The 14,130-nt window shown below is 42.0% G+C and overlaps 1 protein-coding gene across 2 annotated transcripts in view; it reads right to left on the reverse strand.

The window, feature by feature from the left end:
- The window catches only part of lmtk3 (lemur tyrosine kinase 3), a 27,331-nt gene continuing 13,201 nt past the window's right edge, over positions 1-14,130 (reverse strand). For both annotated transcript variants that reach the window (XM_015381232.1, XM_015381231.1), the window contains exons 11-16: positions 8,275-14,068; positions 8,030-8,187; positions 5,879-6,018; positions 4,072-4,406; positions 3,915-3,999; positions 1-1,355 (exon numbers count right to left, since the gene is read on the reverse strand). In XM_015381232.1, coding sequence (XP_015236718.1) covers positions 1,225-1,355; positions 3,915-3,999; positions 4,072-4,406; positions 5,879-6,018; positions 8,030-8,187; positions 8,275-14,068 — 6,643 coding nt within the window. In that variant the 3' untranslated portion in view covers positions 1-1,224. The remainder of the gene's footprint in view (positions 1,356-3,914; positions 4,000-4,071; positions 4,407-5,878; positions 6,019-8,029; positions 8,188-8,274; positions 14,069-14,130) is intronic.

Genomic DNA, 14,130 nt, shown 5'->3' on the forward strand with positions numbered 1-14,130 from the left:
ATTTCCCCCCTTATTTATACATCATCCCGTCTGAAAAGCATTTTAAACAACACAAGTTTAAACCAACATTTAAACAGACCGAACAAACAGACTAGCAGGACCTGTGCCGCATGATCGACTGCAGTTAGTAGAAAATGGGATAAATTAACAGATGCACAAACAAATGGAGCTACTTACTTAAGAGAAGCTTTGATTTCTGGGACTAAGCTACATTAACTGTTATTAAACTATTATAAAATAATCATAATGACAAGACTGCTAAAAATCTTTGACTTGGCAAAAAAAAAATAGAAAAAAGAAAAAAGGAAAAACCGAAACAGAACTTAGATCCATACAGTACAGATTGGCATATATTGACAAGTAAAATTATACAAAATACTCATTTTTTTTATTTCTTCTTAGCAATTAAGACGTTTGGGAAAATATTTTTTTACTCATTTGTTAAGACCTTAGAGAACCTATAACTTAGATGCATTCCATCTAAAAATAATCAGAAGTTTGACCATTAACTAAAAAGAGTGAATAAATAAATAAATAAATAATAAATAAATAAATAAAATTAGTTTCCGTGCAGTCCAAAGTTTACATCTAAAAGTAAAAGCCCTAAAACAATATTGTATACACTTGTATTATGGTATTTGTACAAATGCTGAGAAGTATCTTTAAATACAGGAGTCCATTTCAAGCTGCTGCCTACTGGAACAGCTGCTGAAGGACGGAAAACCTCTTTAATAGAGACTGGTTTAGAATCCAAGCATTTACATGGACAGATGAGTGACTGAAGAAAGTGCATCCCCCCCACCTAACGGCTAGGGAACTATACAACAGAATAAAGCAGAAAAAGAGAAGGTAAGCTGGTACACAACAAGATTCCCACTGCATAGCTGTCAGATTTATTTCACATTTTTCAAGCTCCAGGTTCCTTTTGTTTTGCTTTTTTTTTTTCTTCTCCCGACATATTTATCCTTTTCCAAAAACATCTGTAGCCAAAGGCTAAGGATAAACTCTGTAAACAGTGACAGACAGGAGCTCAGCAACCCTCCTTTCATACAAAATCCAGTCGCTGACAAAACCTGGAATGTGTCCAGCTGGTAAAATCAGAGTCTGTTCCGAATTCAGTAAAAAAATATCTTCTGGGTGAATGGCTGGTTGTTGGGTAAATTCACTCCCCACTTCAAGGGGATTCGGCTTCAAAGGTTTACTTGAAGATGTTTTTTTTCCACGTCACACTAAGTGGGGGTCGTCGGCGGGGCTGACAGTAAAGCGGGATGAAGTCTTTGAGCCACTTCCGACGGGCGACCGTGGTTTGATTGATAGATCCTCTTTTCTTTTTGATTCCTTGCTTTTGTTTGGTCCTGATGAAGAGAAAAAAAGAAGTTTGATTAACTCTCCAACATCAGGGTCATGGATAGATAGCTGACTGATGGACCTGAGCCAAACTCCGCGTCCACTGGCCTTGTTGAACAAACACAGCTATCAACAATGGTGAGTGAGGCAGTCTATCACAGGGAAAACAAAAAGATCAACAGTGAAGCAACCAAGGGCACATCATCATTTATATCTTAGACTCTTGGCACCCTAACACAGATGTAATGGACTTTAGGAGGAAGCAGGAGTACCCAGGGATAAACTTTACATGTAGAGGATAAACATAATAAAGCCAGGAGAAACTTCAATTAAGCTGCTATGTCATGATCTTAGCACCGATTACTGGTCTGAGTACTCATTTTACCCACCTGCCCATCCCCGCCCACTTCTCATTACTGCTCATCTGATCCACCTGCTTCAGCCACTATTTGAACAGCCTTCTAACCAGTAATCAGTGCCAGATTATTCAAGCCTTTAGTGGGAGTTCTCTAGCGTACCTGAGTGTTTCTGTCTGCCTGATCCTGACCCGTTCTGCCTCTGGACCTCTGAGCCTGCCTGCCCCCGCTCTGATCTGTTTGCCTGACCTGTCTTCAGACTCTTGCAGGATCTCTGCCTGTCGGTGTACCAAATGTGGAGTTGTTTCCCTTCGGTACCTCCTCAGATCTCTGATCTCCTGGCTCTGGCTCCCTAGCATGTCTTCGACACTGGCTTTGGCTTTGCCCTCTGGATTATCCTGACTTCCTTCATCTGCTCGATTCTGATCTCCTGTCTGTCCTCTTACCACCGGGACATCAACATCTGGGACTCTCTGGGCGGCGCCCGCCATGTCTTGTTGGCAGACAACTGGCTGGAACCGACCTTATCCTCTGGGCAAGGACTGAACTTTAAGACTAGCTTAGTGACTCACATGTTAATTATCATCCTCCGCCAGACAGACGTGGTCACTAACCTTAGTTCTCCTCTTTCCTTTCTTTGCATGAAACTGGCTTGTAGAAAACATTTTCAGCAGTTAATGTTTGGCGGTTTTATTTATTCCACAGCCACTGTTCATGCCTGTTTGGAATCAATATCCTGTTAAAATTCTCTAAGACATGCAAGCTTCAATCACCTTACCGCAACCATCATTTTAAGATTGAAGTCGACTGGTCAGTCTATTAAAGAGCTATTATAAAACCATTGGTGAACACTGCTGGACACCAGTCGGGGTTAAGATAAAGAAAGAGGTTGCGGCTTTAAAAACAATACTTTTAAGCTTGACTAAAATGAGTGGCTGTCATTATGTACAGGCCCAATGGCTGCTGGAGGGACGTTTTATGGTCAGAGCAGACGGAGCAGCTTGACCACACGTAACATGTAGGATGTCTGGAGGTTTGAAGATGTGAATTTTGAGCCGAAATAAATAGTGCTAAACAACAAACACGGTGGTGGAAGTGTCAGAGTGTGTACCGTAGTTGGGTTGGTGCATTGAACAAAGAGGGCAGAATAAATAAGGAAGGTCACTTTCAAATTCCTTAACTTGTCCTCATATCGGCAGCTAGATACTATAACCTTGGACATGCTTTGGGTTTACAGCAGAATAATGTCAAAACACATCAAAGTGGTTTAGGATTAAATAATACAGGCTAACATTTTGTGTAACAGCCAGGTCTGTTCATAAATAGAGTTTTTTTTCAACTAGCTGAATATTTTGAGTAATCTCTCAGGAATTTACTAAAATTTAAGCAAGATTGTGTGTTTATATTTGGATATGGAATTAGATCTTTGCTCCATTTGTGTTTTCTTTAATGACATTAGTCCCCATTTAATCGGTTTAGTGTAAAAAAGAACAGTTCAAATGATTAATTAAAAGTTTAAAATTACTGACACATGTATGTAAATTTCTGACTCTACCTGTCTGAATTATAAAGTTTAATTCATGTGACAATAAATATGTGCCTAACCGAATGCTGGAGTAGAAAAAAAGTATCAACATCTGCTAATAGACTGATACTAAAAAAGGCAGTTTTAGTTTAAAAATAACTCAAAGAAAACGTAGCCTGTTCTCTCCAAGCCTTAAAATCTTCACTCCAAAGAGCCCTGAGCGATGATCTAAGTCTTTTATTTTGGTGCTTCTATGAGGGCAAAAGACATTCTGAGCACTGACTCACATTTTGCTGCGATATAAGGTAATGGGTTTACAAAGTGGAGAGCACAATTTAAACAAGCAATCCAAAAACGTATTGGAGGGGGAAACGAAGCTAAGGACATGCATTGTTGAGTTCAGGATTAGTGTTCCAGCTCAGCGCCAAATGCCACAACATCGGGAGGAGGAGGGGCGTGATTATGGGAGATTAATTTTGGCTGCACGTTTGAATAAAAGATCAGGAAAATGAAGAGGCTCTTTTCCAGTGGGAAGGGATTTCATTACTGTTATTCACCCCAAGGTTAAACCTAACTGTTCCAAAAGTACAACGCTTTGCATGATATAGTCCAACAAATCACCTAAAGGGTGACATTCCCTATTTGCTCTGTGTCTTTTCATGGACATAAGGTGTTTAATAACTCACCATGAAAGTCCAATTTGCTGCTTTTGACAGAGACTGGACCTGGACTAGTAGGAGCTGAATTGCTCAGCTCATTGGTTGGAGTTTCCTGTTGCAAAGAAGCAGAGACTCATTAAATCAAAGTCACTATTACATCTACTATAAAACAAACAGGAAGTACCTGATCAAACAGATAGATTGTGACATCATCAAAGAAGGACACGTTCCTTCCTCTGTCCCGCTCCCTGTCCAAAGACTCCTTGGGTGATTTTAGCAGACTCCTCAGCCCAATCCGTTTGTCCACATCCGTCTCCGTGACAACAATCACCCTGCGGGAGTTCTCGTCCTCCTGCTCATCCTCCTCTTCATCGTCAGGGTCGATTCCTGACGACAGGCCCCTTCGTCTGCCGATGCGATTTCCGATGGAGCCGTCTCCAAATCCCCCTTTCCCACTCGGAGTGAGGGGGAGATTCAGGGCGAGGGGAGGGAGGGCAAGAGACAGACGAGCTAGTTTTGCTGCAGGATCAGGAGAGAGCAGAGTTTGACATGATATGGAATGAGGTAAATATAGAGTTTTGGGAGGAAAGAAATCTTACTAGTTGAATAATTTAGTAATTATTGGGTAATTATTGGATCATTACTCTATAGAAATCTATAAAAAAAACTGTATCTGCGTTGATTTTATTGCTGATAGTTTTGGTAGGGCCTTAGATGTGCAGTAATTGGCTTCCTTCTTTGCAAATTAAAAATCATCTATAAATTATGTTTTTGCTTCAACAAGGAAAAAATGATGTTATCTTTGTACTTGTTTATTTAAAAAAAAACCTTTTTTATATTTTCTAATTGGGCTTAAGTACTGATCATAGGAATTTTTTTAGAAGGAACAGTGAAACTTTAAAAACTTGTTTTTTTGTTTATCACTGACTGCTCTCGATAGTTTGACAATAGTATCTCTTTTGGCAATTTTAATTCAACTCAACCAAAGTCATGCTGTTATGTATTTTACAATTATTATTTTTTTTTTGTTTGAGAAGATGTCATACTTTACACTTTATAGCTGGATGAAAATGTCAATTTTAAAGCTGCTGGACATCTAAAAGTATGAACTGTAAGTTGGTGCATTTAAAATATTAACCTAACTGTTGTTATTTGGTAAAGGAAAAAATACACCATATCTGATATTGAATAAATACAATGACAGCTTTCTATATTTGTGTTGGTAGATTCTACAGGTCAGCAGTTGCTCATAGGACCCACATGTTGACTAGTCTGCAGAGCAGTTCTGGCTCTGGTCAGCAGATGGCAATGACCTGACATGTAAACATCGACAGTTTACTATTTAATAAGAACATATACAATAAAATACTGATTAATGTATTAAGTTGGGTCTGCCGGTGTTCTTTATTGATGTTAGATAAGGTTTTTTTTTTTTTATTACTAGCAACTATGTGATAAAGTGGTTCACCACTTGTACCTTAAACAAAATGTTCTAGTTCAACTCGACGTTGTAAAATTAGTTCCAGTGCTTCGTCCTTTGATTGTGGTAGCATCCACTGAGTCATTGTTTCTCTCACTACATCCCCCTGGTTTCCATTATCAGATACTTTGTCTTTCTGTCAGCTACACACTTTGTTACGGGTTGCTCAGCTTCATTAAAGCGCCGTCTTTGCTGAGCCTTTGTGCAGCCTGCCTGTGAAAGTTTAGGACGTCTATTTTGAGAACATTCTTCATCGCCCTCTGTGGAATAGTGACACTCAATCAAAAGTAAACAAATAAAAAAACGATTAAAATGAAAGTATAAATCAAATGATGAAAAATGTACAATACATTGAAAATTACTCTGTCTGTAAAACTATTTAACAAGACGTTGAATTTCTATAGAAAGAGGTCAGTTTACATAAATAAAAGAAGCTGAAGCCATGTTAGAATGGGATAATGACTAAAGTAAAATAGGAAGTTGCTCTGAATGTGTTGCAACATGATGATACCTTTCATTGCCTGGTTTGCGGCAGGTTGAGATGCGATGATCTCAGGTTGTTCAATCACAGTGAGTGGCTCTGGTTCAGTTTTATCAGACTCAGTTTGTGGCTGTTGGCTGTAGGCAGCCTCCTCCTCCTCCTCCTCTTGGCTGAAAAAAAAAGAAAGTAACTTTCTAACTTAGTAATATATCTACCTGTAACTAAATTACTTTCATATCATGATAATATTTAATTGCTGATCCCTTTTTGTTTTATTGAATCATTTTGATGTATGTATTTATTCAAAACTACAACAAAACACAAATGTAGCAACAATGGTTTATGTGCAAAGAAATAGAACAAAGTTCTTGTTATTTGTGTGTCCTTTTTACCCTTTAGCTATTCAAATCTTAATCAAAAGCTGTAATTTAGAGTGGATTGCAGCAAAGGGGTTGTGGCTTCCCACAGAGAAGGAGAGTAAAAGAAAAGTGGCAACATGCTGCCTGTGAAAATGAAGAAGAGCAGCTCTTGAAATTAGCAACAGATTCTCAAGCACATCACAGAGTTCACTTTCAATGCTTCAGACTAGCTGAGGCTTAATAACATCTGTAGAGCTTTCAGTTTGAAAAAAAAAAGCTTTAGATAAATAACTATATTATCAAAAAAAAAAATTCAGCAAAAAAAAAAACCTTCATTCATTAAAAGTGTCACAAAAATAAATAAGTCACAGTGTTTTTCGTTTGCAGTGTTTTTCTGTTGCATTTGTTTTTTGGGTTTTTAATAATTTATGGCTTACCTGTGCACCGCCATACATGTTTTTTTTTTTATCCTTCCACGAGGTTTCATTGATACCACAAACTTTAATGTATTTTTCTTAAGGGCAGCTGGGAGTTAAATGACAGAGCAACATATCATGCTTTGCATTATGTATGGAAGTCAGTTTTTAAGAATGTTTTAGCCAGGAAATCTGAATTAAATGTAGAAATTGGTGTCAATCTATGGTCCTGAAAGGGGCCATTGTTCATTTTCCTCTAGATGTGTTCCAAGTCCAGAGCATCTGAATCAAATCAAAGAACCAGATCACCTCCTTAAGTTCTGCCAATGACCTAATTATGTAATTCGGGTGTGTTGATGCTTTTAAAGTTGATGGAGACAACGCATGAGGACCGAACTATGAGACCTGTGATCCAAACCCATCCAATGTAGTGCTGACTTTTTTAAGATTGTTGCCCTGCTAGATCCTGCTTTCTCAATTGTGGCCTTTGAGGTCATCCTGCACCTGTTAGATGTCTCTGTTTCCACACATGAATCAAGTCGCTGAATTACCTCCTCATTCTGTCAAGTTCTGCAGAATCCTGCTAAGGATATGATAATTTGACACATGTGTGGAAGCAAAGATACGTCTAAAAGTTGCAGGACACTGGTCCATGTAGGCTGGGATTGAGGGCGCCTGTGGTAGAGGAACCTCCAGCCCTGTCTGGAGTTATCTTCTATTAGGTTTTTTCTAGGATCGACTTGTATGCATTTCTGTCCTTTTTACCTTCAAATATTAGAAGCTTACTCTGTCTCCGCTAAAAATAGGTAACCCCACAGCATGATGCTACCACTACCATGTTTTGTGGTGTGAACAGTTGTGGGCTGAAAAGAAGCACAGTTAATCTCTGCTGTTACTCCACAGTTCCCATGAGTCATTTGTTTTCGTATTATTTTTTTTAAATCAGTCTTCATCCGAGTGTCAAAGCAATGAATTGGTACATTTGCACTTGAGCCAAACCATTTCCATCATCTTATGATGATGAAAAGTGCTCCAAGAGATGTTTAAAGTTTGGGATGCATACTGTGTCCTTTGGTCTCCATGATGCTGGTTGTTTACTCATGCCTTTAGTAAACCTCAGGGGCTTTAAAAAACAGCTTTATGTTGTGATTACAAACACATTACATCAGTGAGATGTATCAGAGTTACTGGAGTGAATTAAAATGCATGCTATACTCAAATTTATTTTTGCATTATGACGTTCTGGTTGTCTACTTCATAGGATCCCAATCAAATAAAGGTAAGTTTGTAGAAACAGGTCTCATAATGTAAAATTAGTCAGGTGAACTTGAGGCACCCTTAGTGCTTTGATCTAAATCCCTGAAGTTCTCCTTTTCCTACGAAGGTGTTAAATTGTGCCTCAGTACCTCTCATCCTGACTTTGGTACTCCTCTGGTCCACTGCAGCTTTCCTCGACTTGTTCCCCCCAGGGCCGAAGTGTCACTGTCTCTTTCACAGCTGAACCCCAAAGCATTTTTGTTTTCACATTTTCACTGAGGGAGAACTGCAGCCTCTCTTCACACACCTGCAATGTCAAAATTCCCCAGTAAAGGAGAAGAATCAGCAAAGAACATGTTAGAAATTAGAATACATGTCTAAACAGGACACCCACCTGCATCATGAGGCCATTTCTAGTTGTCATCTTTGATAAAGATCCCTGATCTTTGACATCAGATGATGATGATGATTTCTGCTCATCAATCTTCTCTACTGGTTGAGAAAAGATGTTTTGCTTGGGTTCAACCAGCTTATTGCTGTTATCTAAGGCGTCAACTTTCTTTAAATCGACCCTGTCACCCTCAGGGAAAAGGATGTCATCATCCGCTTCTGTATCGTTGCACTTTTTATCAGATGTTTTCTTCCAAGACTCCAGAAGCTCCACGTTCCCCAAGAACAGTTCCCCCAGTGTATTCTCCTCATCCTCTGAGATGCAACAAAGTTGCTCCAGCTTTTCAAAATCCTCTAGCGGTTCCTCATCCAGATCTTTCCACTCGGATATCAACAATGCTGGGATGTTATTCAGGAGATCTTGTTGGGTAGAAGGAACAGCAGGTGAGGTTTTCTGGATAAAATTGTGACACACATCTTCAATATCTGAAGTAAAGTTATTGTCATCAGTCAGGGTTATGTGTACAGATGGGGGGTTCAGGTTGGCAGAGATCCCTTTATTCTGCGTTGTAGCTGGTGGTAGTTCTTGCAAAGATGGCTGCAAGATATCTGTGTTGATCGCTGGGGAAATAAATGACTCTGTCTCTGGTTCAGCATTGAAGTCTTCCAGATTTATGTGAGTAATAAATTCCTCTGCCTCTATAACAGATGATGGCGGACTAGGAAAAGAGTCGTCTAAACTTTCCAGTTTATAATCTTGCAGATCAAGGTCTATGCTCTGCGGGGGGCTCGGGAAATCAACAGAGCTAAAGTTGTCTACCTCTTGATATGAAGGGTTCCTCCCTCCCTGTACATCAAAGGTACTGGGACTGGACTGAAGGGCAACTTCTCTGTCATCCTCATTATCTTCTTGAGGACCGTCCTCCATGGGCATTGCAGTGAGATTTGGCTTTGGATCAGCTTCCTGTTGGAAGCTTGATTCACCATTTTCCAGGTGGGAGGAGTTACCTTGAGGTGGTTCGGTGATGCTGGTGGATGTACTTAAGCCATTATTCTGGAAAGTATAGCTGAAGAGGTTTTCCGAATTGATGTGTCCTGTTAGTGCCTGACCATCTCTGTAGAGCTGACTCTGTGTCAGACTGTTAAAGTTTTGATTCTCCTCCCTGTCTGTTGAACATCCTCTATCCTGAACCAGCCTTTCTATAACCCTTTCTTCCCCTGGAGCTTCCAAATTCTCTACTTCAATATCACTGATTTTTTTCATTTTGTCAAATTGAAAAGTATCGATTTCTTCCAGATTCTCAATATTTTCTTCTTGCTGGATATCCGCTGCAGACTGCTTATTAACTGATTTTTCACAGTCCCCTTCTATTCCACATAGAGCAAGACTGCAACTCAGTTCTTGTGTTTCATTGATCCTGACTTCATTTCTCCACTCTACTGAAGAAGGGTGTGGCTCCCTTCCTGCAAGTTCATTGTTTTCTTCAAGTTCTTCTTGCATCTCCAGCAATCCCCAGTTCCTTTTGTTTAACTCAGAAAAAGTTTCTGACTTTAGTTCTACTTCTTGTTGCTTTTTTTCTGGAGAGGCCCACTGATTATTTTGTTCCCCTGATTGCTCCAAGCGGTGGCAGTCAAGCTCTCCAGAAACAACTCCAGATGGTGGTGCTTCTTCATCCTCCTCCAAGGCACTCCACCAGTCTTCAGTCATCAACTCTGGCCCTTCGTGATAGTCTGCAGAGGCTCGATGTGTATCACGCTCCCTTCTGACCTCGGTATCTACTCTCCTCTCTAAGCATTGAATGTCTTTCATTCCCAACTCATTGTGGTCCAGACCAGCCATCTCTTCGTCACCGTGTCTGGTGCGCAGGACACTCAGAGTGACTTCTCCATCGCTATGCAAATCATTATTGGTATGAAATTTGCTCTGTTTGGAAAACATAGACTCACATTCCACTGTTGCATTGCCAGATCTCATTGCAGTGAGTTCTCCTACATCTGGCCCAACATTGCTAGAGACAGAGGCGAGAAAGCACCCACTGGGACTCTCAAAGTGCAAATTCAGGTTGCTCTTTTCAGACTCAATGCATTTGTAATCTGTTATCTTGGAAATGATCCCATCTGTGTAGTGACTGTCTATCGCATTCTTACCACTGTGAGAAAGGCTCTTTAGAGGTTCTTCCTCCAACTTGAAAAACAGCTTATCAATTAAGTCAACACAGTCCTTAACTTGAGGATCATCTTGCAGCAACGTGGATCCTTTGCTCTCATGATTGTGAAAAATTCCTGAATCGTCTCTATGCACAGCCTCAAGCCCTTTATTTAGTATGTCTTTGTTGCTTTCTAAATAGTTAAAATCATTTTCACAATTCTCAATAGTCTTTTCTGTTTCAAATCCTGCTTTGGTCCATGGTCCATGTAAAGCACTTTGTAAGGGGCTCTTTTCTCCAGCCTCTACCTCCTCTTCAGTTTTCTCCTCTATCCCTGTGAGTATTCCTCGCTCGCCCCCTCGGCCGCCGCTCTGCCTGGACCCTTGCCCGTCACTGCTCCTCCTGTTGATCCCATCACCCTCTAAGTCATTGTCAGAGAAATAGGCAGAGTCTCGATGTGGAGTCTCATTTCCCAGGGCCCGCCAACCACCACCGCCTCCAGCTCCAGTCCAGGAATCACTGGGCGTGAGGCCATCCACTGAGCCAGAGGTCAAGGGTGACAAGACAGAGTCAGTGGGAGTGATGAGGGACATATCCGAGGACAGGTCTTGATCTGGAGTGTTCAGAGGGACTTCACAACTAGGTTCATTTTGCATATTATGCCATTCTTGATCAATATACTTATTCTGAAATGCATTTTCTTCATTTTTCTCCAGATTAGCTACAATATCAAGTGGCACAGTGTCAGATTTCACCTCTGTTTGACCATTTATCTTAAATATGCAGTCCTGTAGTTTATCTTTCATAATTTCACCATTCTCTACAACAGTAGGAGTCTCTGTTTGGTTTTTCAAGACAGACCTGATCTCCGATGGTATCACAGTGTTGGAATCAGTGGATTCAGAAGGAGAGAACTCTGAAGGATCTGTTAGTTCCCCTCGGGCAGGTAGGGCAGGTCCATCTGAACAGTCCTCTTCTTTTTGACATTCATCAGTTTCGCTGTGCAATAAACCATTTTTTGGCATTATTTCAGAGAGCACAAACTCTCCAGTTTGGCAGTGATCGGCATGATTTTCTTGGCTGCATGGTTTAAGCGGTTGTTTGTTTGATCCTATGTGGAGAATGGGGATTTCTGGTCTAATGGAGACTTTGATCTCGCTCTTCTTTGCACGCTTTGTCACTTGCGCATAGATGGCCTCAGTCTGTGTCTCTTCTTTACCCTTACTGGATGCTCGTATGGAGCTTTCTGACTGGAATGTGATGGTCTGAGTGGAGTTTGGGTCAATGCAAATGGACTCATATTCGGGTGAAAGTGGAGTAGGGGAGGTAGATAGATCTGATTCCTCTTTGTTTGGTGTAGTATTTTGCCTTGATATGATTTCGGTCAAAAAGGTCTCAGCTGATTGGATCTCTCGTAGGAACTCCTCCCTGGTCATTTCTGTTCTTTGTGGCTCACCCTCCACTAAATCTATTTCAGATTCTTGCTTCTCCCTCTCGGACAAAAGGGATCGGGACCTTCGTATACCTTTTGTGCTGACTCCTTCAGCTTCTCTGTTCAAAGGGAGGTCAGACGTGCAAACATAGGGGCGCAACCTGGACCCTGCAGGATAGAGGTATTTAACTGGATCACCTTCTGCATCCATATCCGTCTCCATCCTGTCTGTGTCAACCTCTGTGAGAAAGAGATCTCCTTGGAATGATGCCTTGTCCTCCTCAACTCCTGTCCTTTGGAAGTATTTATCCTGTCCAATTGACTGTCCCGCTGAGCCTATCTCTGTAATCAGTGATTGGGAGCGGCGCATTCCTTTGTTGTGTAGCACAAAGTTCCCCCATCTCTCTTTGTCTTTACTCTCCTCCTTCTCATCGCACAAGCCCTCTGACTTGGCCTCACTAGACTCTGTCACACTTGCTATCTCAGTTAGAAACAGGTGCATGGGAGACTTCTTGGCAGCAGCAACCAGTTCTGCCTGAAGTTCAGCATCTTCTCTCCAAATGGTGGGCAAAATAGTGTCCAGTCGTGACTGGGTCCTCTTCATTCCCCTAGAGAAGAGCTCAGTAGTGGCTGGGTCTGCATCTTCTGACAGGCTGGAGTGCGCAACAGTAGTCTGGCTACTGGGTCTCTCGGGGGAGCCAAAAGGACAGTCGTCCTCATCTGAATAAGTGGGACTAGACGAGGACTGCCTCTCAATCGGGGAGTTTACAGGCTGAGGGCGGGGTAGGTTTCGATAGATGGGCCGTAGAGGATTTTCCCTACGAATTGGGGAGTCAAAGTCTTTTACACGGGGTTGAGAATTCTCTTTAGATTTGTGGATTGATGCTGCATGTCTTCTGTCAGCTTCTCTACTGGATATGTCACAGGATAGCGGGTCTCTGTTGGATCTTTGCATTTGCGTCTTTGTGTATCTTAAGTATCTGTCGGCCGTGTTGTAGCTCGGGATGCTGCGTTGAGGTTTGGAGTGTGGGGGTAAAGGTGGAGGACACATCTGTGGATAAATTGGATGGCTGGATGGGGGAATGGAGGGAGAGAGAGACGGGGAGGGAGGCAGAGTCTGTCTGGACCGATGGAGGCTGAGGTGATCAAAGGTAGACGGGGGGCAGGAGCTCATGTGGAGGGGATCTGTCTCGATCTTTCCACCAATGGTGTAGTGAGGAAGTCCTCTGTACCCGAGTGGAGGCACTGGGAGGGGGCGGGAGTGAAGGGGATTGGACGAAGACATGGACATGGACCGGGGTTTGGGAGGGAGCATTGGAGCCTGGAATGATGTGGGAGAATTTTTATCTTCTTCCCTGCTCTTTTTTCTCTCCACATCATCATCATCTTCATCACCCAGATCAACCACTGAGAAGTCTGTTACTCTGCTTGAAGTGTCTCTAAACTCGGCCACCCCAGTGTTTGGTACCTGGATCTTCACCTCGCTTGATCGGATGGTTTGGAGGGTCTTACCGCTTTTATCTGATGCATTATAGGGGACTCGTTCTTTTCCCAACATTCCACTACGGATTTCCACAAGCTCCACATCACCAGGACAAACTGAGGAGGATTGTGATTTTCCTTTAAGCGTTGGTGATTTGTCTTGAGGAGTATGCTCCTCTAGTCTAATGTAGTACTCACTTGCGAGTGAGGGACTGCGGGCACTTATGACAGGCACCACAGTGGGGGTGTCTAAAGACTGTCTGTGGTTGTTATTCACAGTTGGAATTGGCTGAGGGGAAGGGAGAGGCTTATAACCTCGTCTGGCATGAGCTTTCTCCCAGAAATATTCAAAGTTCAAGCCTTTGCTAGTTTCTGTAACTGTGAGGATGTCATCCAGTTCAGAGGAGGATGGGGTGATGCAGTTTCCAACAGGGTCCAGCAGAGGGTAGGAGTTATCTCTACTGTCCCTGCTGTATTCTCTGTCTCTGTGTCGCTCGTTTAGTGCACACTGAAATGCAGGTGGGCGAAGTAGATCCCAGCGTCTTTCAAACGACTCATCGCTCTCTCCTCTTCTTCCTCTGCCCTCTTCATACTCCTCGTCCTCTTCGTCCTCTTCCCCCACGCTTCTCTTTGACATTCCCCGCTCTGCAGCCAGGAGAGAGGAGAGGAGGAGGAATATTTCGGCTACAGAGGGCCGCTGTGATGGAGGGAGCCAGCAGGACTGCATGATCTCATACCTTAGGACAAAAAAAGAGGCATAAGTTCGATTTATAACATTTATTTTTATGACATGATTTTA

Source organism: Cyprinodon variegatus, unplaced genomic scaffold (genome assembly GCF_000732505.1).
Source record: "Cyprinodon variegatus isolate N-32 unplaced genomic scaffold, C_variegatus-1.0 Scaffold229, whole genome shotgun sequence".
Classification (NCBI taxonomy): domain Eukaryota; kingdom Metazoa; phylum Chordata; class Actinopteri; order Cyprinodontiformes; family Cyprinodontidae; genus Cyprinodon; species Cyprinodon variegatus.